The 23,098-nt window shown below is 51.2% G+C and overlaps 1 protein-coding gene across 10 annotated transcripts in view; it reads left to right on the forward strand.

Moving 5' to 3' along the window:
- Positions 1–23,098, forward strand: part of ST3GAL2 (ST3 beta-galactoside alpha-2,3-sialyltransferase 2) — a 60,827-nt gene that overhangs the window by 25,709 nt on the left and 12,020 nt on the right. For 2 of the 10 annotated variants that reach the window (XM_063654526.1, XM_063654530.1), the window contains exons 1-4: positions 9,428–9,573; positions 11,662–11,764; positions 14,397–15,739; positions 18,725–18,918. In XM_063654526.1, coding sequence (XP_063510596.1) covers positions 15,401–15,739; positions 18,725–18,918 — 533 coding nt within the window. In that variant the 5' untranslated portion in view covers positions 9,428–9,573; positions 11,662–11,764; positions 14,397–15,400. Of the gene's footprint in view, positions 1–9,427; positions 9,574–11,661; positions 11,765–11,964; positions 13,243–14,396; positions 15,740–18,724; positions 18,919–23,098 lie in introns of those variants that run through there. The other 8 variants (XM_054454254.2, XM_063654529.1, XM_063654528.1 and 5 more) reach the window with 4 other exon arrangements.

The raw sequence follows: 23,098 nt of genomic DNA on the forward strand, positions 1-23,098 counted from the left end.
CCACACTCAACATGATAAATATCCCTGTGGATGAGAAATAGACAAGAACACAAGGAAGAAAGCCAGGCTGAAGCTGCAGGCCTGCTGGTCTCTGAGTCTGGAAGCAGAAATTTGGGATAACAGAGCTATAAAGTGTTGCACTTGGAGCATGGAATTAGAGCTAGGAAATTGCTTGAATCCACAGCTGGACAGTAGCCTGAGAAAAGTTGCTACTGACCATTTCCTGGGGCTAAAGCTTTTATTTATTTATTTGTTTGTTTGTTTGTTTATTATTTTTTTCTTTTTTGAGATGGAGTTTCGCTCTTGTTGCCCAGGCTGGAGGGCAATGGCATGATCTCTGCTCACTGCAACCTCCGCCTCCTGGGCTCAAGCGATTCTCCTGCCTCAGCCTCCGGAGTAGCTGGGATCACAGGCATGCACAACCACACCTGTGGTTTTTTTTTTTTTTTTTTTTTTGGTATTTTTAGTAGAGACGGGTTTCTCCATGTTGGTCAGGCTGGTCTCGAACTTCTGACCTCAGGTGATCTGCATACTTCGGCCTCCCAAAGTGCTGGGATTACAGGCGTGAGCCACCGCGCCCAGCCAGCTTTTTATTTTTTATAGAGACAGAGTCTCACTCTGTTGCCCAGGCTGGTGTGCAGTGGCATGATCAGGGCTCAATGCAGCCTTGACCTCCCTGGTTCAAATGATCCTGCCCCCTCAGCTTCCCGAGTAGCTAGGGCTGTAGGCACTTGCCACCATGCCCAGCTAACTTTTTTTTTTTTTTTTTTTTTTTTGAGACAGAGTTTCATTCTGGTTGCCTAGGCTGGAGTGCAGTGGCCCAATCTTAGCTGACGGCAACCTCCGCCTCCCGGGTTCAAGTGAGTCTCCTGCCTCAGCCTCCCGAGTAGCTAGGATTACAGGCATCCGCCACCATGCCTGGCTTATTTTTTTGTATTATTAGTAGATAAGGTGTTTCACCATGTTGGCCAGGCTGGTCGTGAACTCCTGATCTCAGCTGATCCACCTGCCACGGCCTCCCAAAGTACTGGGATTACAGGTGTGAGCCACTGTGCCCAGCCTCCAGCCATCCTTTCACCTTAGCGTCTTGACTTTCTGGGACCACAGGCATGTGCTACCACGCTTAATTTTTTTATTTTTTAATTATAGAGACAGGGTTTTGCCATGTTGCCTAAGCTGGTCTCGAACTCCTGAATTCAAGTGATCTGCCTGCTTAGGCCTCCAAAAATACTGGGATTACAGGTATGAGCCACCGTGCCCAGCCTAGAAATAATATTTAAAGAGATAATGGCTTGAAATTTCAGATTCGAAAAAACAGCATGAACATCAAACAGGATAAATAATATGTCACTAGATATAATACAACGAAACTGCAGATAATAATATAACTTTATTTTGCTTTTTGAGGCCAGGTTGGACGGCAGTGGTGCAATCACAGCTCACTGTGGCCTTGACCTGCCAGGCTCGGGTGATCCTCACACCTCAGCCTCCTGAGTAGCTGGGCCTACAGAAACGTGCCACCAGGCCCAGCTAATTTTTTTATTTTTTGTAGAGATAGGGGTTGTCATGTTGCCCATGTTGGTCTCAAACTCCTGGGCTCAAGCAGCCTGCCCACCGTGGTCTCCCAAAGTGCTGGGGTTACAGGCATGTGCCATACCTGACCAGACCAAGAGAGTTAAAAACTACTGGAGGTAAGAAAGAATTCAAAGAATTGACAATTAGACCACAAATAACATCTTATCAACATTGGATGCCAGAAAACAATAGAAGAATGTCTTAGAGAAACTCCTTGTCAACCTAGAATTCCATAGCCAGCTGTCATTCAAGAATGAGGTAAAATAAAGGTATTTTTGGACAGGCTAAGACAGTTTTATCACCTACAGACCTTTGCTGAAAGAATGATTACAGATGTACTTCAGTAAGAAGAAAAGTATACCCCTGAAGAAAGAGCAGGTTGTTGGTGCCAACAGTGAGCACAGAAGTGGACACATTATGTTGGTAAATTGAATTAACTATTTTTTTTTTTTTTTGAAACGGAGTTTTGCTCTTGTTGCCCAGGCTGAAGTGCAATGGCGCGATCTCGGCTCACCGCAACCTCTGCCTCCCGGGTTCAAGCGGTTCTTCCACCTCACCCTCCCGAGTAGCTGGGATTACAGGCATGTGCCACCACACCCGGCTAATTTTGTATTTTCAGTAGAGACGGGGTTTCTCCATGTTGGTAAGGCTGCTCTCGAACTCCCAACCTCAGGTGATCTGCCTGCCTCAGCCTCCCAAAGTGCTGGGATTACAGGTGTGAGCCACCGTGCCCGGCCTGAATTAACTATTAACAATATATTAGAATGCAAGTAGCAGAGTAACCCACAATGACTTAAACTGGAAAACACTAGATTAGTTTATAACAAGAAGTGTGGAGGTCAGTAGTTCCAGGGTTGGGGCAGTAGGTCACAAAGGAACATGAAGGACCCTCGATCTTTCTACTCTGCCATCCGAGGGTGCAAGATGTCTCTCATGGTCGTGAGATGGCTGCCATAGCTCCAGACATTATATCATTACCCTGTAACATCCCAGGCAGGAAGGCACAGAGATCCTAGGAGAAAGGAAGCTTTTTCTTCATGTGCTGCTGCTGCTTTTTTTTTTTTTTTTTTTTTTATTGCAGCCACTGTCATCCAGGCTGGAAGGTGTGATCTCCGCTCCGCCCACTTCAACTTCCACCTCCCGGGTTCAAGTGATTGTCCTGCCTCAGCCTCCTGAGTAGCTGGAATTACAAGCACTTGCCCCCACGCCCAGCTAATTTTTATATTTTTAGTAGAGATGGGGTTTCACCATGTTGCCCAGGCTGGTCTCAAACTCCTGACCTCAGGTGATCTGCCTGCCTCAGCCTCCCAAAGCACTGAGATTACAGTCATGAGCCACTGCGCCAGGCTGCTTATTTGGAAAGGAAAATCTTTCCAAGATGGCCCTAACACATACTCCTTTGGGTCTCATTGACCTGAGCTGGTCCATCCTCAAACCAATTCCTGGTGAAAAAGGGACAGGCTTGCTGTGGTTGGCTCTGGTTGGCTTTGGCCAGTCTTGCATCATCTGCCAGGACTGGGTCCTTAGCTGCCCAAACAAATCAGGATTCTGTTGGCAAGCAAAAAAGAGAGTGGCCACTGGTAGGCAGCCAACAGTGTCTGCTACAGACGGCAAAACACAGAGACAAAAAAAAAAAAAAACAGGATCTAAATGGGCTTTTAATTTTTTTTTTTTAAGGGAAAACTAGAATTGTTGACCACATTACCAAGGAAGAGTAAGAATAGAGAATTTTATTGTTAAGCCACACCAAATTTCTGCCTTGTTAAGAGAATGGCATTACTGAAAAACTGAAGACTTCATCAAGAAAATGTACATATGCTAACAATATAAGATTAATCACTAAAAAAAAAGTAATATAATTTCCAAACCAGGAAGGGGAAAAAAAGTGGTGAGGGTTGGCCGGGCGCGGTGGCTCACACCTGTAATCCCAGCACTTTAGGAGGCCGAGGCAGGCGGATCACGAGGTCAGGAGATCAAGATCATCCTGGCTAACATGGTGAAGCCCCGTCTCTACTAAAAATACAAAAAAAAATTAGCCGGGCATGGTGGTGGGCACCTGTGGTCCCAGCTACTCGGGAGGCTGAGGCAGGAGAATGGCGTAAACCCGGGAGGCGGAGCTTGCAGTGAGCCGAGATCAAGCTACTGCACTCCAGCCTGGGTGACAGGGTGAGACTCCGTCTCAAAAAAAAAAAAAAAAAAAAGTGGTGAGGGTGGAGATAATATGTCAACCCAAGTCAGGAAAAGAAAAAAAACTAAAGAAAAAATAGTAGACAAAACACTGAATAAGATAGTAACATAAGTCCAAGTGAAATGGATTAAACTCATCTATTTGAAAACAACGTATCAGGTGAAATAAAAAGCAAAGAAGTCTGAGGGCTGAGCAAGGTGGCTCATACCTGTAATCTCAGCTCTTTGGGAGGCCAAGTTGGGAGGATCATTTGAGAACAGGAGTTGGAGATCAGCCTGGGCACCATAGCAAGACATCATCTCTACAACAACAAAAAAACAAACCAACAAAAGTAGTGCACACCTGTAGTCCCAGCTACTTCAGAGGCTGAGGCAGGAGTCTGAGAGTTCAAGTCCAGCCTGGGGAACATAGCAAGACCCTGTCTTTATGGAAAAAAAAAAAAAAAAATTTAGCCAGGTCTGGTGGCGTATGCCTATGATCCTAGCTACTCGGGGGCCTGAGGTAGGATCATTTGAGCCCAGGAGGTCGAGTCTACAGTCAGCTGTGATTGCGCCGCCGGCATTCCAGTCTGGGCAGCAGAGTGAGATCCTGTCTCAAAAAAGGGGAAAAAGCCCGGGCGCAGTGGCTCATGCCTGTAATCCCAGCACTTTGGGAGGCTGAGGTGGGTGGATCACGAAGTCAGGAGTTCGAGACCAGCCTGGCCAACACGGTTAAACCCAATCTTGACTAAAAAAACAAAATTAGCCAGGCGTGGTGGCGCATGCCTGTAATCCCAGCTACTCAGGAGGCCAAGGCAGGAGAATTGCTTGAACCTAGGAAGTGGAGGTTGCAGTGAGCCAAGATCATGCCATTGCACTCCAGTCTGGGCAATAAGCGAAACTCCGTCTCAAAAAAAAAAAAAAAAGCTGCCAGAGGTGAGAAGCTGTCTAGAATGTGGAGAGACCTGGTCTTCCCCGCACAGGTGGTTTGAACTTTTTTCATAAAATAGAGATAAGGTCTCACTCATCCAGCCTTAGTCTCCCAAAGTGCTGGGATTATAGGTGTGAGCCACCACAACCGGCCGAGAACCGTTTTTCTAGACGTTACTTCATGCCTTAGTGTAGATAGGTACAGCAAGATACTGGATTTCCCCCTGCCCACCCCGACTCAAACACAGTGGGGCTCCCTCCTGAGGTAACGGGTGGTGGATCTGAAGGGACCCTTCATCCCAACTCCCCTGCCGCACCCCCTCCCCGTGCCTCAGGGCCCAGCTTCCTCCTCTTAGAGGCCATTTATTTTTTTCTTTTTTTTTTTGTTTCTTTGAGCTATCTCCTACGGGAAGAGGCTGTTAGGGTGCGGCCTGGATCCTCATCCAGAGAAGACTGATAGTTTATTTCTCTAGGACTTCATTGAAAGCCAAAGTTACGCTCTTGATTTGAAGAAGTGTGTTAGCTCTTGCCTTCTGGGTTTCTGGCTACAAACTCTGGGCGGCATCAGAGGTACCAGAGCTGAGATTTCAGCTAGATATAAAGTCAAAGCTGGATGTCCTGCAGGAAAGGAGGGGCTGCCCGAGGGTTTGGTGCTGCGGAGTGGAAAGGGCCTGAGTCCCTAGGGTAGCACTGAGGGATCTGTGCCAGAGGCTGATAACAGAGTGTTGGAATGCGGGTGACTTCAGTTAACCAAGCAGGGTGGTGAAGCGGCCCATTCTCAAGACAGGTCAAGGACAGGCCTCGCTGCTTTTGAGTTGTCGGGGAGGGAGGGGCTTTCGGTAACTGGCCACCTGCTTCCCCCACCTTCCCGCCCCGCCCCAGCTCCTTCTGCCTGGTTTGTGTGCTGCCCCCCACCCAGGAGGCAGGGAGTCTTCTGGGTTGCTAGGCTGGCAGGGATCTGGGGCACAGCGAATGTTTTGATGGTTGTACCCCAGTTAGTGGAAGAGTGCTTTGGGAAGGCAGTGGGGGCCGTGGAAGGAGCTCTGGGCTTGAAGTCATCAGACCTGGCGTGGCGTTAAAGCATCTTCACTTCCGCCTGGCTGACCTTGTTCAGCTGGTCCTGGGACTCCTGTGCATACTAAGTAAGAGGCTATCCCCCCAAAATGCTCAGAGGTTCATAAAGCATCGGGCCACTGGAGCAGTAGGCTGTGGCTTCATGCCTTTAGAATGAGCTTTGGGACACATCCTCAGGCTGTGTGTAAGTGGGTGGAGAGGGGCTTTATCTTTCGTCTTTCTCCTCTCCCTCCCAGAGGCAAGCAGCACCCATCCCCCCAGCTTCAGTGCCTTATTTTGACGTTTCTTTTCTCTGCATGCCAAGAAGGTTGTATTCAGCTGTGCTGGTCTGAGGTGGTGCTATCCTGTGCTTCATTAGGTTAAGTCGTTGATGGCTGTCTCCTGGGATCTGACCGAGAATTGGCTCTAAAGCTGCTACAGCCTCCAAAACAGTCCCTGCTGTTCTCCTTTTGGGGCACTCTTTGCTTTGCTCCTCAATCAGGTGCTTTTGTTTTTTTCCTTCCATTTACCTGCAAGCTGGTGAGGGTCTCCTTTGAGGTTCCTTGTACTGGGAGGTGGAAGTAGCCCTTTGGCTGCATCTCCTGAGGATGGAAGGCGGGGTCTTCAAGGCCCTTGCTGCCCCTGACGTCTGGATTCTGGCTGCCAGTTACTCTGGACAGCCTCAGCAGCTTGGACATGGACCAGCCATTCAGGGGACATTTATTGATAAATGGTCTCCCCAAATTTGCCAAATTTGTGACCACAAACTTCTTAGAAGACTGTAGTATTGGCACAGTGGCTCACGCCTGTAATTCCAGCACCTGGGGAGGCCGAGGCAGGCGGATCACTTGAGGTCAGGAGTTCAAGACCAGCCTAGCCAACATGGCGAAACCCCATCTCTGCTGAAAATACAAAAATTAGCTGGGCGTGGTGGCACGGGCCTATAGTCCCAGCTGCTTGGGAGGCTGGGGCAGGAGAATTGCTTGAACCCAGGAGGCAGAGGTTGCAGTGAGCCAAGATTGTGCCACTGCACTCCAGCCTGGGCACCCGAGTGAGACTCCATTAAAAAAAAAAAAAAGGCCATAGTGTTGTCTTGCCACCTCCTAAATTTCCCTAGTTAGTCCCTTTCTCTTTTAGAAGACTATTTCACATCTGGTCTCTCTAAATCTCCAACCCCAACAATAAAGGGACCCTCCTCACTGTCTGTGCCGCTTGCTCGGCTTTGCCACCTGTCCCACAGGTAGCCCCTCCAGGACGACACTCGATGCCATCATCTCTTGCTGCTCCCAGCCGTTGTTCCTCTGTTCGCCTCTTTTTCCTGGATCATAAATTTCTCCTTCTCTAATAATTCATTCCCATCAGTGTACACACATTCTGGACCATCTCTCAGCTGAATCCCATTCTACATTCCACTCTCTTACATCCCATTCCTTTTTTTTTTGTTTTTTTTTTGAGACAGAGTCTTACTCTGTCACCCAGGCTGGAGTGCGGTGGCACGATCTTGGCTCACCGCAACCTCCACCTCCCACGTTCAAGCGAGTCTCCTGCCTTAGCCTCCGAAGTAGCGGGATTACAGGCGCATGCCACCACACCCAGCTAATTTTTGTATTTTTAGTAGAGATGGGGTTTTGCCATGTTGGCCAAGCTGGTCTCAAATTCCTGACCTCAGGTGATCCGCTGCCCTCGGCATCCCAAAGTGCTGGGATCACAGGTGTGAGCCACCGTGGCTGGCCCCCCACTCCAGCCCAGGCTGGAGTGCAGTGGCACAATCTCAGCTCATTACAACCTCCACCTCCCGGGTTCAAGCAATTCTCCTGCCTCAGCCTCCCTAGTAGCTGGGACTACAGGTGCCTGCCACCACCCCCCGGCTAATTTTTGTTATTTTTAGTAGAGATGGGGTTTCATCATGTTGGCCCCGCCACCACCCCTAGCTAAGTTTTGTTATTTTTAGTAGAGACGGGTTTCACCATGTTGGCCAGGCCGATCTTGAACTCCTGACCCCAGGTGATCTGCCCACCTCGGCCTGCCAGAGTGCTGGGATTACAGGTGTGAGCCCACACCCAGCACCATTCCCTCTTTTTGTTGTAACACCTTTATTGAGCTATAATTCACACACTATGCAGTTCATCTCTTTGAAAAATACAAGTCAGTGGCTTTTTTTTTTTTTTTTTTTTTTTTTTGAGACGGAGTCTCGCTCTGTTGCCCAGGCTGGAGTGCAGTGGCATGATCTCGCCTCACTGCAAGCTCTGCCTCCTGGGTTCACGCCATTCTCCTGCCTCAGTCTGCTGAGTAGCTGGGACCACAGGCGCCTGCCACCATGCCTGGCTAATTTTTTTGTGTTTTTAATAGAGACAGGGTTTCACAATGTTAGCCAGGTTGGTCTTGATCTCCTGACCTCATGATCTGCCTACCTCGGCCTCCCAAAGTGCTGGAATTACAGGCATGAGCCACCGCGCCTGGCTGTTAGTGGCTTTTAACCTATTCACCACAAACAATTTTAGAACATCACCCCAGAAGGAAACTCCAACCCACTGGCAGTCATTCCCCATTCTCCTCTATCCTCCAGCCCCTGGCAACTGGTAATCTACTGTCTGTCTCTATGGATTTGCCTATTCTGTACATTTTACATAAATCATCCGGCATGGGGCCTTTTGTGCCTTACTACTTTTTTTTTTTTTTTAAGACGGAGTCTCATTCTGTCACCCAGGCTGGACTGCAGTGGCGCAATCTCGGCTCACTGCAAGCTCTGCCTCCCGGGTTCATGCCATTCTCCTGCCTCAGCCTTCCGAGTAGGTGGGACTACAGGCTCCTGCCACCATGCCCGGCTAATTTTTTGTGTTTTTAGTAGAGACGGGGTTTCAACATGTTAACCAGGATGGTCTCGATCTCCTGACCTCGTGATCTGTCTGCCTCAGCCTCTCAAAGTGCTGGGATTACAGGCGGGAGCCACCGCACGAGACTGTGCCTGGCTCCTTTCACTTAGCACAGGGTTTTCAGGTTCATCCATGCTGTAGCAGTACCAGAACTTGATTCCTTTTTATATCTGAATAATACTCCCTTGTACGGATATACCACATTTTGTTTATTTATGTATTGGTTGATGGAACTTTGAGTTGTTTCCCTGTTGGCACTCTTATGAATAATGCTGCTATAAATCATTTGTGTACAAGGTTTTTTTTTTTTTTTTGAGATGGAGTCTCGCTCTGTCGCCAGGCTGGAGTGCAGTGGTGCGATCTCAGCTCACTGCAACCTCTGCCTCCCAAGTTCAAGTGATTCTCCTGCCTCAGCCTCCTGAGTAGCTGGGACTACAGGCGCATGCCAACCATGCCCAGCTAATTTTTGTATTTTTAACAGAGATGGGGTTTCACTAAGTTGGCCAGATGGTCTTGATCTCTTGACCTTGTGATCCACCCATCTTGGCCTCCCAAAGTGCTGAGATTACAGGCGTGAGCCGCCATGCCCGGCCATGTGTACAAATTTTTATGTGAACCTAAGTTTTCATTTCTCTTGAGTATATACCTAGAAGTGGAATTGCTGAGTCATATATTATGGTGACTGTACATTTAATCTTTTGAGGAACTGCCAGACTGTTTCCCAAAGCAACTGCACTATTTCACATTCCCAATAGCAAAGTCTGAGGGTTCCAATGTCTCTACGTCCTCACTAACACTGGTTATTATCTGTCTTGTTGATTACAGCCACCCTGATGGGCAGGAAGTGGTATCTGATTGTGGTTTTGATTTGCATTTCCCTGATGATTAATGACGTTGAGCATCTTTTCCTGTGCTTGAGCCTCGCAATACCCCTGAATCAGTCATTGTGAAGGTCACCACTGCCCTCCATCCAGTGGTCAGTTCTCAGTCCTCACCTTACTTTTTCAAACACTTGACACTGTTAATTCCTCCTTCATTCTTGAAACTTTCTTCTCTTGGCTTCCCAGATGCAGGGCTGTTTTTCCCCCTGCCTCATTGGCTGTTTCTTTCCTGGCTTCTCTTTTAGACAGCAGAGTACCCCAGGCTCTGTCCTGAGCCACCTACTCTTGTCTGTGGCAGACCTTCCCTAGATCATTTCTTCTGGTCCTGTAGTTTTAAGAATGAACTGTACTCTGATGACTCTCAAATATATCCCTCTAACTCTGACCTCCCCCATGAGCTTCAAACAGGTGTGTCCAACTGCCTGTTTCCAACTGCGTGTGGATGTCTAAAAAACTTTCTTTTTTTTTTCGAGTTGAGGTATCACTCTGTCACCCATCCTGGAGTGCCATGGCATGATCATGGCTCACTGCAACCTTGAACTCCTGGGCTCAAGTGATCCTTACGCCTAAGCCTCCTGAGTAGGTAGGACTACAGGCACATGCCACCATGCCCAGCTAATGTTTTTACTTTTTTGTTTGTTTGTTTGCTTGAGACAGAGTCTCACTCTGTCACCAGGCTGGAGTGCAGTGGTGCGATCTCAGCTCACACAACCTCTGACTCCCTGGTTCAAGCAGTTCTCCTGCCTCAGCCTCCCGAGTAGCTGGGATTACAAGCACCCACCACCACACCCAGCTAATTTTTTGTATTTTTAGTAGAGACGGGGTTTTGCCATGTTGGCCAGGAAGGTCTCAATCTCCCGATCTCATGATCCGCGTCCGCCTTGGCCTCCCAAAGTGTTGGGATTACAGGCATGAGCCTTCGTGCCCAACGTTTTTACTTTTTTGTGGAGATGGGGTCTTGCTGTATTGCCCAGGCTGGTCTCAAACTCCTGACCTCAAGTGGTCCTCCCACCTTGGCCTCCCAAAATGTTGGGATTACAGACATGAGCCACCACACCCGACCTAAAAGACATCTTAAATTTAACCAGAACTTTTGTTTTTTTCTCAGCCAAACCCATTAATTTTCTGTCTTTTCTGTATAGTGAATGGCACCCCCATCCACCAGGTTGCTCAGGCCACAGCCTCCATGTCTCCCTGATTCCTGTCTTCCTCTTCCCACCCTGCTCCCCTCTTCCCTTCCCCATGGGCCCACTCCTTGTACCCTCCAACTACCCTACTAGTTAAGCCCTTCAGAGTACATCCAGCCATTTCTCACCACCTCCACCACCTGGGATATTGCAACAGTTCCTTTCTGGTCTCCCTGCTAGTCTTACGCAACAGTCAGAGTAGTCCTTTAATAAAACATGTTTTAACCTAAAAGCATTTTAGATTTTACTACGAAATGCATCATAGACTCAAAGTAGTATATATCGTATTTGTGCTCTTTAAAGAATAAACATAAGAAATACTCCATGGCTGGGCGCGGTGGCTTATGCCTGTAATCCCAGCACTTTGGGAGGCTGAGGCGGGTGGATCACCTGAGGTCAGGAGTTGAAGACCAGCCTGGCCAACATAGTGAAACCCCATCTCTACTAAAAATACAAAAAATTAGCTGGGTGTGGTGGCACATGTCTGTAATCCCAGCTACCTGGGAGGCTGAGACAGGAGAATCGTTTGAACCCAGGAGGCAGAGGCTGCAGTGAGCCAAGATCACGCCACTGCACTCCAGCCTGGTGACAGAGCAAGACTCCATCTCAAAAGAAAAAAAAATACTTCTGTACCCACCACCTGGATTACGAGGTACCCAGTACTCCTGAAGCCTCTTCAGCCCTCCTTATTTCATCTACCTCTTCCCCCTCCAGAGGAATTCCCTGAATTTTGTGTTGTTTCCTTGATTTTCTCTATTATTATCTTTATAGATAGGCATAGAAAATGTCTTGCTTAGCTTTGTGTATTTTTTAGCTTTTCATGGATTCATGCTGTGATCATTTATCCATGACTACTGTTTTTGCTTGATATAATATTTTTTGGCCATATTCATCCCTGTTAATGTCTGAAACCGGAGTTCATTCATTTTACTATATGGTACAAAATGCACCACAATTTATCCATTCTTTTTTTTTTTTTTTTTTTTTTTGAGACAGAGTTTCACTCTTGTTGCCCAGACTAGAGTGCATTGGCACGATCTCCCCGTCCTGGGTTCAAGCGATTCTCCTGCCTCAGCCTCCCGAGTAGGTGGGATTACAGGTATGTAATACCATGCCGGCTAATTTTGTATTTTTAGTAGAGATGGGGTTTCTTCACGTTGGTCAGGCTGGTCTCGAACTCCCAACTCAGGTGATCCACCCGCCTCGGCCTCCCAAAGTGCTGGGATTACAGGCGTAAGCCACCATGCCTGGCCTTTTTTTTTTTTTTTTTTTTTTTTTTTTTTTTTTTTTTTTGAGGCGGAGTTTTGCTCTTATCGCCCAGGCTGGAGTACAATGGCGTGATCCTGGCGCACTGCAACCTCCGCCTCCTGGGTTCAAGTGATTCTCCTGCCTCAGCCTCCCGGGTAGCTGGAATTATAGGTGGCCACCACAACGCCTGGCTGATTTTTTGTATTTTTAGTAGAGATGGGGTTTCACCATGTTGGCCAGGCTTGTCTTGAACTCCTGACCTCAGGTGATCCACCCACCTCAGGCTCCCAAAGTGGTGGGATTACAGGCATGAGCCATTGGGCCTGCCTCCTCTGAGCTCTTTATATTGAGGTGCGCATGGGCTTATCATGAATGATCTGAGTAGCTGTGAAGGGGAGCAAGCCCATGACATGGTGGGCAGCTGAGCGGCACAGGTGGAAATGAACCATGAGAGGGTCATTGCCAGGTCATTTTTGGGATTTTTAGTGCGTGTTTGGGAACCTCTGATTTTTTTTTTTTTTAGCTCCTCCCCGTGGCTCCATTTGCCCTCACCACAACAAGCTGAGCATCCTATGTTCGCAGTAACACTTGGACCTGGGGTTCCCAAAGCAAGGGCCTTTGCCAGATGCTGTACCTCTCTGCTCTTTCCAGACATGTCAAAGCCAGTGATTTTCCCCTCCCCAACAGGCAGTGCAGTTCCTTCAGGTGCCCCCTGCGTTGATCTAGAATCCCAAGGAGTTAATGACTTCCCTGATTGAGTTGCTTCCTTTGGAAGCCTCCTGTGCCGGCTCTGCCCAGCCCCCGCCTTCAGTGGCCACTGCGGGGCTGCCCAGCCAGAAACCAGGTCTCCCCAGGCAGGACCTCTCGCTCCTATCAGCTGCAAAGTCACTGTCTTCCAGAGCCACCTGCCTCATGACTGGCTCTCCTCAGGTCACAGGAAGCTGGGAGCGGGACCCTGAAAGAACTTGAGTTCTGTCCTTAGATGTTGAGCATGCAGCAGGCAAAGGGAGAATGAGAGGAGACAAGGACCTGGCTTGCCGTCTACAGACTGTTCAGCCAAGGCCATGCCTAGAGTGAGATCTGCTAAATGGGCACAGCAGAACATTGGAAGAAGCACTTTTGACCCAGTGCTGCTGGGGTCTCCGTGGATTAGAGCCAGGAGCCCTGATGAGGCCTGTGGGCGGGGCTTCACTTTTGACCCTGAGAAGCCAACTTCACATCTCCTTTCCTCTCACCCTTGGGCCCTGGGTAGTTCAGGGAGGCCACAGCCTTCTTTCTGTGCCCTGGCCTATCCCAAAGTCACCTCCACTCACAACGTCGTGACCTTAGGTAAGTCCCTCCACTTTTGTGAACATCATTTCCCACCCAGAATAATGTCCTTACTGCAATACGCTCGTTCAATTCCCTGCTGGCTTTGTGGCCACAAATGGAGGGGCAGCTAGGTTTCTTGAACACAGAGCCTGAGAGGCCTTGTCTTCAGCTGCTGGAAGCAGCCAGGAGTCCCCAAAAGTGGGCTGGAGACTTCAACAAGGACGGGGAACAGGGCTGCACTGAGAGGCCCAGGGGCTAGGACAGCAGCGCCGCTAGGCGGATTTGGAGGGGAGCTGGGGAGAGGCGAGGCAGCCAGCTTTGTAAGATTCCCACGGCACAGAGCCAGTGCTCAGGGGTTCCCTTCTCAGCGTTCCTCTCACCTGCTGTGGCTCCCTCGCACCTGGCATGGATCCGAGCTCCTTTCCTTATGGCTGAGACCCAAACTGCCTACAAGTGGCCTCTTCTCCCTGTTCTTGCCTGCAAGGGCAGCATGGGGCCTCAGGCTGTCAGTGCTACCAGGGACCCTGGCATTCACTTTGTCCATAATGTACAGATGGATCAGCGCTGTCCGGGGGCAGGACCAAGCCCAGCAACCACACCTCCTGACACAGCCAGGTTCTCCCCCAACAGCGGAGTGACAGGACTGTTCATGGTTCACTGAGTGGACCCAGCAGTGCCTCATCGATAATCCACAGTCGAGAGAAGAGGGGCGGTCAGAGACCGGCCAGCCCTCCCTTCTGACTGGGAGAGGCCTCTGCAGGCACTGAGAGGCTCCAGAGAGCGCTGTGGGGAGGGGGGCAGTCAGTGTCCATAGTCTCCTGGAATCTCCTCTGGGCTTTTTTCTCTGACTTTTCACCTGAAATTAACTGTATATAGCTGGGCTAGGAACTTTCTAAATCTGAAAGCATGTGGCTTAGGGAAAATCACTTGACTCCTTGTTTACCTTCTGGCTAAGAAGTGAAGACTCTGGGCTAATCTAGTCTTCCAGGCCCTGGAGTCCCACAGAGTGATGCTATCTGTGCAGCTAGAGGGCAGAGCCCTTGGTCATGTCCACCCTCTGGTTAAGTGGGCATCTCCTCTCCTACTAGCTTTGGGGCTTGGGGTGGGGCTGGGACAAAGCCTGGTGCCCGTGTGATTCATCCGCACATTATTTCTCCTCTCTGCCATTCTAGGGTCGTGCTGCGGCAGCCTGGCACCCGACATGTGAAGGGGAACCTGCCAGGGGATTACTGCGAGCTAACAGCAGGATAGGCTGGCCCCGGGAGAGTGGGGATGAGCAGAACCCGGGCCAGGAGTATTAGGAAGGAGACCTGGACCCTGGTGGGGAGCTCAGCACACGCTCGCCTGACCCAGATGGTATTGGACACAGTGCCCCGCTGAACAGCAGCTGTTCCCAGCGCCAGAGGACCCCACAGCCACAGTAGGAGCTTTGCGACCCCTACGCAACTGCAGCTGGGGCTGGGGCTACGAGGAGAAGGGACCAGCACCTCAGATGGGAAGCAGTAGGGCAGGACCTACCGCAGAAAGGATCTCGATCTCTGCAGCGGAGTTTTCCCACACTCACAGAGCTTCCTGTTTTTGTCCTCTCAGGGTTGGGGTCTGGCTCCCCTCCTTTGGCAGAGGTTTTGGGCCAGGAGGTGGGACAACGCTTGCATGGAACCCAAGTCCCCTGAAGCCCATGTGTTCTCTGTTGTGATTGGAGTTCTAGGGCTTCCCCGCTGCCGGGGACGAGGGACCGCCTCATTGTCTGCTCATGAACCACAAGGACCCCGACTGCTCCAGACTGGATTATTTCAAGCTGCCAAAGAGGGGGACCCCTAGAGCTGGCAGCCAGCAATCCCAAGGGACTAGAGGGCTGCAATGGACTGACCTCCCCCTCACCAGGGTGGCAGGAGAGGCAGAGCCTCTGTGGCCTAGCTAGTGACGGAGAGACCCGATGAAGCCCTAAGCAGGGGCCCCGCCTGACTCAGGGACAGGACAGCCACTCCTGCCAACGTGTGTTCTCCCCACATTGAGGGAGGGCGTGGCAAGGGACCGCTGCCACTGTCCCCTGCTGCAGCACGTGCCCCTATGCCCTTTGCATGTGGTGCCAGAATAGGCAGGCTGCACCGTGGCTGGCCCCTCAGCGGGCTGGGAAAAGAGTGGCCACGGTGACCGCCACCCGCCTGCCAGCACCATGAAGTGCTCCCTGCGGGTGTGGTTCCTCTCCGTGGCCTTCCTGCTGGTGTTCATCATGTCCCTGCTCTTCACCTACTCACACCACAGCATGGCCACGCTCCCCTACCTGGACTCGGGGGCCCTGGATGGGACACACCGGGTGAAGCTGGTGCCCGGCTATGCCGGCCTGCAGCGCCTCAGCAAGGAGGGGCTCTCGGGCAAGAGCTGCGCCTGTCGCCGCTGCATGGGCGACGCTGGTGCCTCCGACTGGTTTGACAGCCACTTTGACGGCAACATTTCCCCCGTCTGGACCCGAGAGAACATGGATCTTCCACCGGATGTCCAGAGGTGGTGGATGGTAAGAGCTGCTGCTCCCTTCCAGGGATCTGTCCCCCGGTTTTAGAGCCACTCAGAGCCTCCTCTTGGATTTCTGGCCCCCAGAGCCTTGACAAAGTGTAATGCCTGTTTGACCAAGCCATTTATAGGATCACAGATTACTGAAGGGCAGAGCGAGCATTGACCTGATGGAGGGGGCTAGTATTTTCTAGTGCCTGTAGGACCCGAGCATAGGCCAGAAATGCCTCCTGGAACCAGGCAGGCAGCAGGGACACAGGGAGCAGGTGGGAGTGAGTAGTACAGCCATGGGGGGCCTGCCCCAGAGGAAGGAGGCAGCCACCCCTCGGCCCCAGCAGTTGTTGCTGCACAAGGCTGGATCTGGGCTTTTTTTTTTTTTTTTTTTAAGAAAACCTAGAAATCCAGATTTTAAAACTAAATATCCTAATTTATGAACATTGGCTCAAAATAATTGTTTTTTATTTGTTTGTTTTTTGAGATGGAGTCTCATTCTATCACCCAGGCTAGAGTGCAGTGGCACAGTGACGGCTCACTGTAACTTCTGCCTCCCAAGTTCAGGTGATTCTCCTGCCTCAGCCTCCCGAGTAGCTGGAATTACAGGCATGCGCCACCACCCTCAGCTGATTTTTTTGTATTTTTAGTAGAGACGGGGTTTCACCATGTTGGCCAGGCTGATCTCACACTCCTGACCTCAGATGATCTGCCCGCCTCAGCCTCCCAAAGTGCTGGGATTACAGGCGTGAGCCACCATGCCCAGCCAAGATAATTGTAAATACCATGAGAACAGAGCCCCTTTCTTGGTTCTTTACAACTACTAGAAGACTTTTTACTGGGCTGGGATAAGAAAGCCTTGTAGGGAAGGCCGGTCGTGGTGGCTCATGCCTGTAATCCCAGCACTTTGAGAGCACAAGGCGGGCAGATCATGAGGTCAGGAGTTCGAGACCAGCCTGACCAACGTGGTGAAACCCCGTCTCTACTAAAAATAAAAAAAATTAGCTAGGCATGGTGGCGCGTGCCTGTAATCCCAGCTACTCAGGAGGCTGAGGCGGGAGAATCGCTTGAACCTGGGAGGCGGAGGTTGCAGTGAGCCGAGATTGCACCATTGCACTCCAGCTGGGCAACGAAGTGAGACTCCATCTCAAAAAAAAAGAAAAGAAAGCTGTGCAGGGAATACTTAATCTATTTTATGAAATAATGTGTTGTCTGATTCTAGAGTTAAAAAAAAGCAATGTAAAGAACCCTCAGGGGCTAAGGGAGGTGAAGGGGTGGGTCTGGGGGGTCCTCCCTGTCTTTCCAGTCATCACTTTTCTGCTACTTTTAATTCCATCTACCTCGCTCCAAGGCTCTGGAGTGTCACTCCCCAGGCTCTGCAGGCCATCTGGTTGCCACACATGTCATGGGTGGAGCCATGTCAGCACTGAGCCCCTGCAGGCTCCCAAGCTGTGAGGGATGAGCTCATGTGATCAGGCTTATCAGAATGATGTCACAGAACCTGACTTCCAGCCCAGACTGTCAAGAGTGCCCGAGGACCAGGGTCTGCAGAGCTGGGGCCACTGGGAGCCCCGTGGGCTCTTACTGTGACAGCTTTTTTTTGATACAGGTTCTCACTGTCTTTGCAATAGCACAGTCTTGACTCACTGTATCCTTGACCCCCAAGGCTCAAGAGATCCTCCCACCTCAGCTTCAGAGTAGCTGGGACTACAGGCACGTACCACCACACCTGGCTAATTTTTATATAGGAATTCTCATCTCAGAGCCAAGCTCTCTCTACAGATTAATCTCCCATCCCCTGAGCAGGCCCTGCTCACCCACAAACCCATCAAGTTATGGCTCCATCCACAGAATGTTTTATTTTTATGTGGGGTTTTTTTTTTTGTTGTTGTTGAGTAAAAATAATTCTAGCACTTTGAGTAAAAGTAATTTACTTTTGAGTAAAAGTAATCCCACCACCTTGGGAGGCCAAGGCAGGTGGATCACCTGAGGTCGGGAGTTCGAGACCAGCCTGACCAACATGAAGAAACCCCGTATCTACTAAAAATACAAAATTAGTCGGGTGTGGTGACACATGCCTGTAATTGCAGCTACTCGGGAGGCAGAGGCAGGAGAATCGCTTGAACCCGGGAGGCGGAGGTTGCGGTAAGCCAAGATCGCGCCATTGCACTCCAGCCTGGGCGACGAGTGAAACTGTCTCAAAAAAAAAAAAAAATCAGTATTTCATTTTTCTTATTTCATATGAAATCCTTATTTTCAGTGTCTCTTGAAAAATGGGAAACTTTGACCCTTCTGGGCTCATGATCCCACGTGGCAGCAATTGACTGAAGTTGCCCCTCTTTGCCGGGGCTCAGACCTTACCTGCCATGTCACTCCTGTGTGGCACTTGCTGGGCCCGTAAGCGTCTGGTTGGTGCTGCCTCATTTCATGGTCTTTGACCATCAGTTGGTTGGTACAGGTCTCGCTGGTAGGAGGGGACACCAGTTTTATTCCAGCCATTCTGGTTCTGAAAGAATTTATCAGCCTCTCTGCCCTTCCCTGGGGCTCAGGGAGTGGCTGGACTGTCAACCTGGACGCAGCTTCTGCAACCCCAGTCCTCAGCCTGAGTGCCGGGGGCACCCCCTGTAGGCTGACCAGGAAGGAGCCCCTGAAGGAGACTGCTCTGCTCCGTGGCCCAGGCCTGCAGGTTCCCAGAGAATGTGTGAAAGGCACCTTGATCCCTGAGCCCCTTCTAGTGCATCAGAGCTACCCGTGACTAGCAGGGCACCCAATCTCTGGACATGGCGACTCGCTCACAACCGGGGACTTTGCTGTCGTTGAGAGAGGGAGAGACCCTCACTGCCCAGAGGAAAGAACCCCTGTTCCCTGGCAGAGCCCTGGATAAAGAGGCCTGTGCCCAGACACAGGATAGTGAGGGCAGAGTAGGGGAGGCTGGGGCCCCTCCTTCTTCACACACCTCTCCCCTTCCTCGTTTCCCATCTTCCCCTCCCTTCCACAGATGCTGCAGCCCCAGTTCAAGTCACACAACACCAATGAGGTGCTGGAGAAGCTGTTCCAGATAGTGCCTGGCAAGAACCCCTACCGCTTCCGGGACCCCCACCAGTGCCGGCGCTGTGCCGTGGTGGGGAACTCGGGCAACCTGCGGGGCTCTGGCTATGGGCAGGACGTGGACGGGCACAACTTCATCATGAGGTGAGCCCTTGCGGAGCCCAGGGGTGGGCCCAGGACGGGCCTCCAGGAGGGGGACTGCCCTCCTCTGCCTTGTCTGGCAGGGTGCATGCTGCCAGCTACCGGTGTGCTGTGGGGCCCTGCCTCCCAGAGTCTTTCATAGCAGGCTTGGAGCTCTCTCCTTTACCTGTTTGGGGTGGATGGGGAGACAGAATCCCAAATCTAAGCTTTGCTTGAGGCCTGCACTCTGTTTCCAAGGCTCTGAATTCCTCTGGAAAGAGCTGACATTAGATTCGTGGCTGACATTTGGTGAAAAATCCCATCAGAGGCAGGGCATGGTGGCTCACACCTGTAATTCCAGCGCTTTGAGAGGCTGAGGTGGGGAGGATTGCTTGAGCCCAGGAGTTAAGACCAGCCTAGGTAACATGGCGAAACCCTGTGTCTACAAAAAATTTTTAAAGATTAGCTGGGCATTGTGGCGTGTCTGTATTTCCAGCTACTGGAGTGGCTGAGGCAGGAGGATTGCTTGAACCCAGGAGTTAGAGGCTACAGTGAGCTATGATTGCACCAGTTCACTCCAGCCTGGGCAATAGACTGAGACCCTGTCTCAAAAACAAAAATTCCCATCAGAAGCTGGCCCTGTCCTCCTCATCCCCTCAGCAGCTGGGCAAGGAGTGAGGGCCCCAAGCCCAGCTAGCATCCTGCTTCATAGCAGGAGGTGATTCTCTCTGGCAGACGCACGGAAGGCAGATGTTGTGGGTGCTGAAAGGAGCTGTTTGGTATTTGCTCTAGGGCTCATTCATTCCCAAGACCTCTATGCCCAGCCGTGAGAAAGGGAGAAGAGTTGGGAAGGCATTCAGTCTTGACCGAGACTCTGCAATGAAGGCCTGGGCATGAACAGGGAATAGGGGGCAGGCTCACGATCTGAACGTGGGCTGCTTGCTCTGCTCCAGAGCCTGTGTTTTCTGACATCCCCTCTTGACTTGGCTGGGGACAAGAAATGCCTTCTACCCGACTCCTTGGTAGAGGAAGAGCCTGAAGAACAGAGCTCCTGCCAATGCCCAGTTTTCACGCATCTCTTAGGATGAGCATTGCAGTTAAGACCAGGTTTTCCAGGAGGCAGAAGGAAGGGCTTTGTCTTAGAAACTGTTGCTGTCTCCATAGCAACATGAAGGCAGCAATATGTCTCGGAGGCATTCAGCATTCCATGTAAGACCTTCCTCATGTTGGGAAATGGTGCAAGTGGGAGGGTGAGCAGGTTGGACTGGACCCTGTCCAGGATACCACCCGAGGGTATCCATATCCTCCAACTGCTCATACCCCAATGGGAGGGAGATGGGATGGGAGCTGGTCTTAGAGGGGCCTCTCCCCTCCCCAGACACCATGGCCAGGTTGGGAATTGAGGCATCTGTCACTTCCATGCAGCTCTGGGCACTCAGGAAGCCCAGGACAATGCTCTTAGTTGCCCGAAGCACCTGCATCAAGTTTGAGCTTTCACTGGTCAGGCACCTCAGTGATGGTCAGGAAGCTCCTGGGTGGAAGCCCTGCAGGCCCAAAATGACTGGCTCTAAGTCGTCTGGCCGGTACTGTCAGGTGGGGCTGCAGAAAGAAATTTATAAGGCTGGGTGCGGTGGCTCATGCCTGTAATCCCAGCACTTTGGGAGGCTGAGGCAGGCAGATTACCTGAGGTCAGGAGTTCGAGACCAGCCTGGCCAACATGGTGAAACCCCGTCTCTACTAAAAATACAAAAATTAGCCGGGCGTGGTGGTGGGTAACTGTAATCCCAGCTACTCGGGAGGCTGAGGCAGGAGAATCGCTTGAACCCAGGAGGCAGAGGTTGCAGTGAGCCAAGATCATGCCATTGCACTTCAGCCTGGGCAAAAAGAGAGAAACTCTGTCTCAAAAAAAAAAAAAAAAAAATTTACAGATGCTTCCTCACAGGGGCCAGGTAAGGAAGGGAGGTGGTATAGAGTGGACCCCAGAATCACTTTCTGGAAGGGGTGACCTGGGTAGTAATTGGCCGTCTGCTGGTCTAAGGAACTGGATGGCAGTGGATAAGCTGGGCTTGCTGGTGTGAGCCTGTAGCCCTAGCTACTTGGGAGGCTAAGGCAGGAGGATCATTTGAGCCCAAGAGTTTGAGGCTGTGGTGAGCTATGATGGCACCACTGCACTCTAGCCTGGGCAACAGAGCAAGACTCTATCTCAAAAACAAAAACAACAGATGGCACTGGGGGTGACTCCAACTGTAGACATATCCAGGTTTGGAACCAGTGGCCCTGGAAGCAAGACCCACTGGAGGGCTGAGCTGAGTTACAGCGAGATGATGGTCTGATCCACCTGTGCCCCACCCACCTCGCTGCCACTTGCTCCTCCTATTTGCCCTCTGAGCCCTGTGGACCACTTCAAGTCCACTTGAGCTGGTCTTGCCTCAGTTGGCCAGCAGATCCATCCACAACTCCAAGAACAGTGCCCGCTAGACAGTAGGCACGCCGCAGATACATGCAGGAGTGAAGGGGACTAGGCAGCCAACACCAGGTCCTAACCAGGGGGCACACACTCCACTTGGGCCCCTGTCCCTGAATACTTCTTTAGCTGCTGGAGGCAGCCAAGGACAGATAGATTTCTAGAATGCTGTGTTCCCGAGTCCCAGAGATGCAGCTCATCCTCCTCGTCCTGCTCTGGCCCCTTTCCAGGGCGTGGCTTCTCCAGGATGAATCAGAGCCTTGAAACAAAACCTTGTCCCTGTTAGAGTGCCATGTTCCTTCCCTTTCCCGTGGAGGCTGTGAAACATATTTTGGGACCTCTTGCTCCCTTCATTCCCAGATGTTTGGAAGCTGGTGTCTGGCCAACCACGGGGAAATAAGGGAGGGCCAGGCTCTGCAGCATGGCCAGCCACAGGCACTGGAGGCAGGGTGACCCTGGCTGACAGGTCCCATGGGGACTTCATGACAGCTCGGGCTGCCAAGTCAGTGCAGAAGGCAGATGGTGGGTCTTCAGAAGCCAGCCTGGGCCAGCTGCAGCCCTGTGCTCTGCAGGATCTCTCGGCCTCACCATCTCTGGTGAGATGAAGTTTGTTTCTTAGGTCAAGTGTACACCTTGGCTGGGCGCAGTGGCTCACGCCTGTAATCCCACTACTTTGGGAGGCCGAGGCAAGAGGACTGATCGAGCCCAGGAGCTCGAAACCAGCTTGGGCAACATGGCGAAACCCCATCTCTATTTAAAAAAGGAGAAGAAAAAGAGCATACCTTGATCCTAGCTCCTGCCCCGCCCAGGCCCCGGCCAGCCTATGTCACCAGCCCAATTCCTCTACCCCCTGCTTACCCCTGCCATACCCAGGGCAGCTGAGACACACTTCTGGCTCCGACATCCCGTTAAGGCTTCCTCTCCAACTGCTCTGTTCCTCACAGGCCCCAGGGTGCTTGGCAGGAGGCAGATACAGACTGTGTCAGTGTGACCATAGGACACCAACACCTGCATGGGGAGTTTAGCAGCCCACAAGCTGTTAAGAGTTATTCAGGGGTGGGAAGGATACTTCTTGGCTCTTCTAGACGACAGGATCTCTAAACCCTAAAGACCGGGCTCAGAGGGGCAGTTCACTAAAGGACATGAATTTGGGAGAGGGAGGCCGGAAGTAGATCCCTGTTCTGGAGACAGAGCGTGTTAGTTTCTCTGGAGGAAATTCTGGGCATCTGCTTGAAGCCAGCTAGAACAGAAGTGGTTAGGAACACAGAGGTTCTCTAGGTTTTGAGACCTCCCACCCCAAAGCACCCTCCAGACCCTCAAGGGAAGGGAAAATGAGAGGTAGGGGGCACAGTGATGTGACCGGCAGGGCGAGGGGATCCTGGACAGCACAGCCCATGGTCCTCCCCAGTCCCGTCCCTGATGAAGACAGTGTGGGAGCCCCTACAACACAGCAAGTCCTCACCCAGCCCAGCTAGCTGGTGCCAGCCACTGTAAGGACAGGGAATGTTTGTGCTGGTTTTACAAAACTGGCATAAAAAGCCGGGAGAGCCACCTAGAGACTGCGCTCACTGCTTCCCCGGCTCCCTGTGTTCCTAGTGGAGGGCCAGGTTACGGTCTCCCTGCTTTAGTAGTCATGATTCCACAAGGTGGTCCACGTGAGACAGGAATGTGCTCATAAACAGTCGTAACAGAAAAAAAAAGACCAACAGGTTTGTGTTTAAACCTGGTTCACCTGTTACG

Source organism: Pongo pygmaeus, chromosome 18, assembly GCF_028885625.2.
Source record: "Pongo pygmaeus isolate AG05252 chromosome 18, NHGRI_mPonPyg2-v2.0_pri, whole genome shotgun sequence".
NCBI classification, from domain to species: Eukaryota; Metazoa; Chordata; class Mammalia; order Primates; family Hominidae; genus Pongo; species Pongo pygmaeus.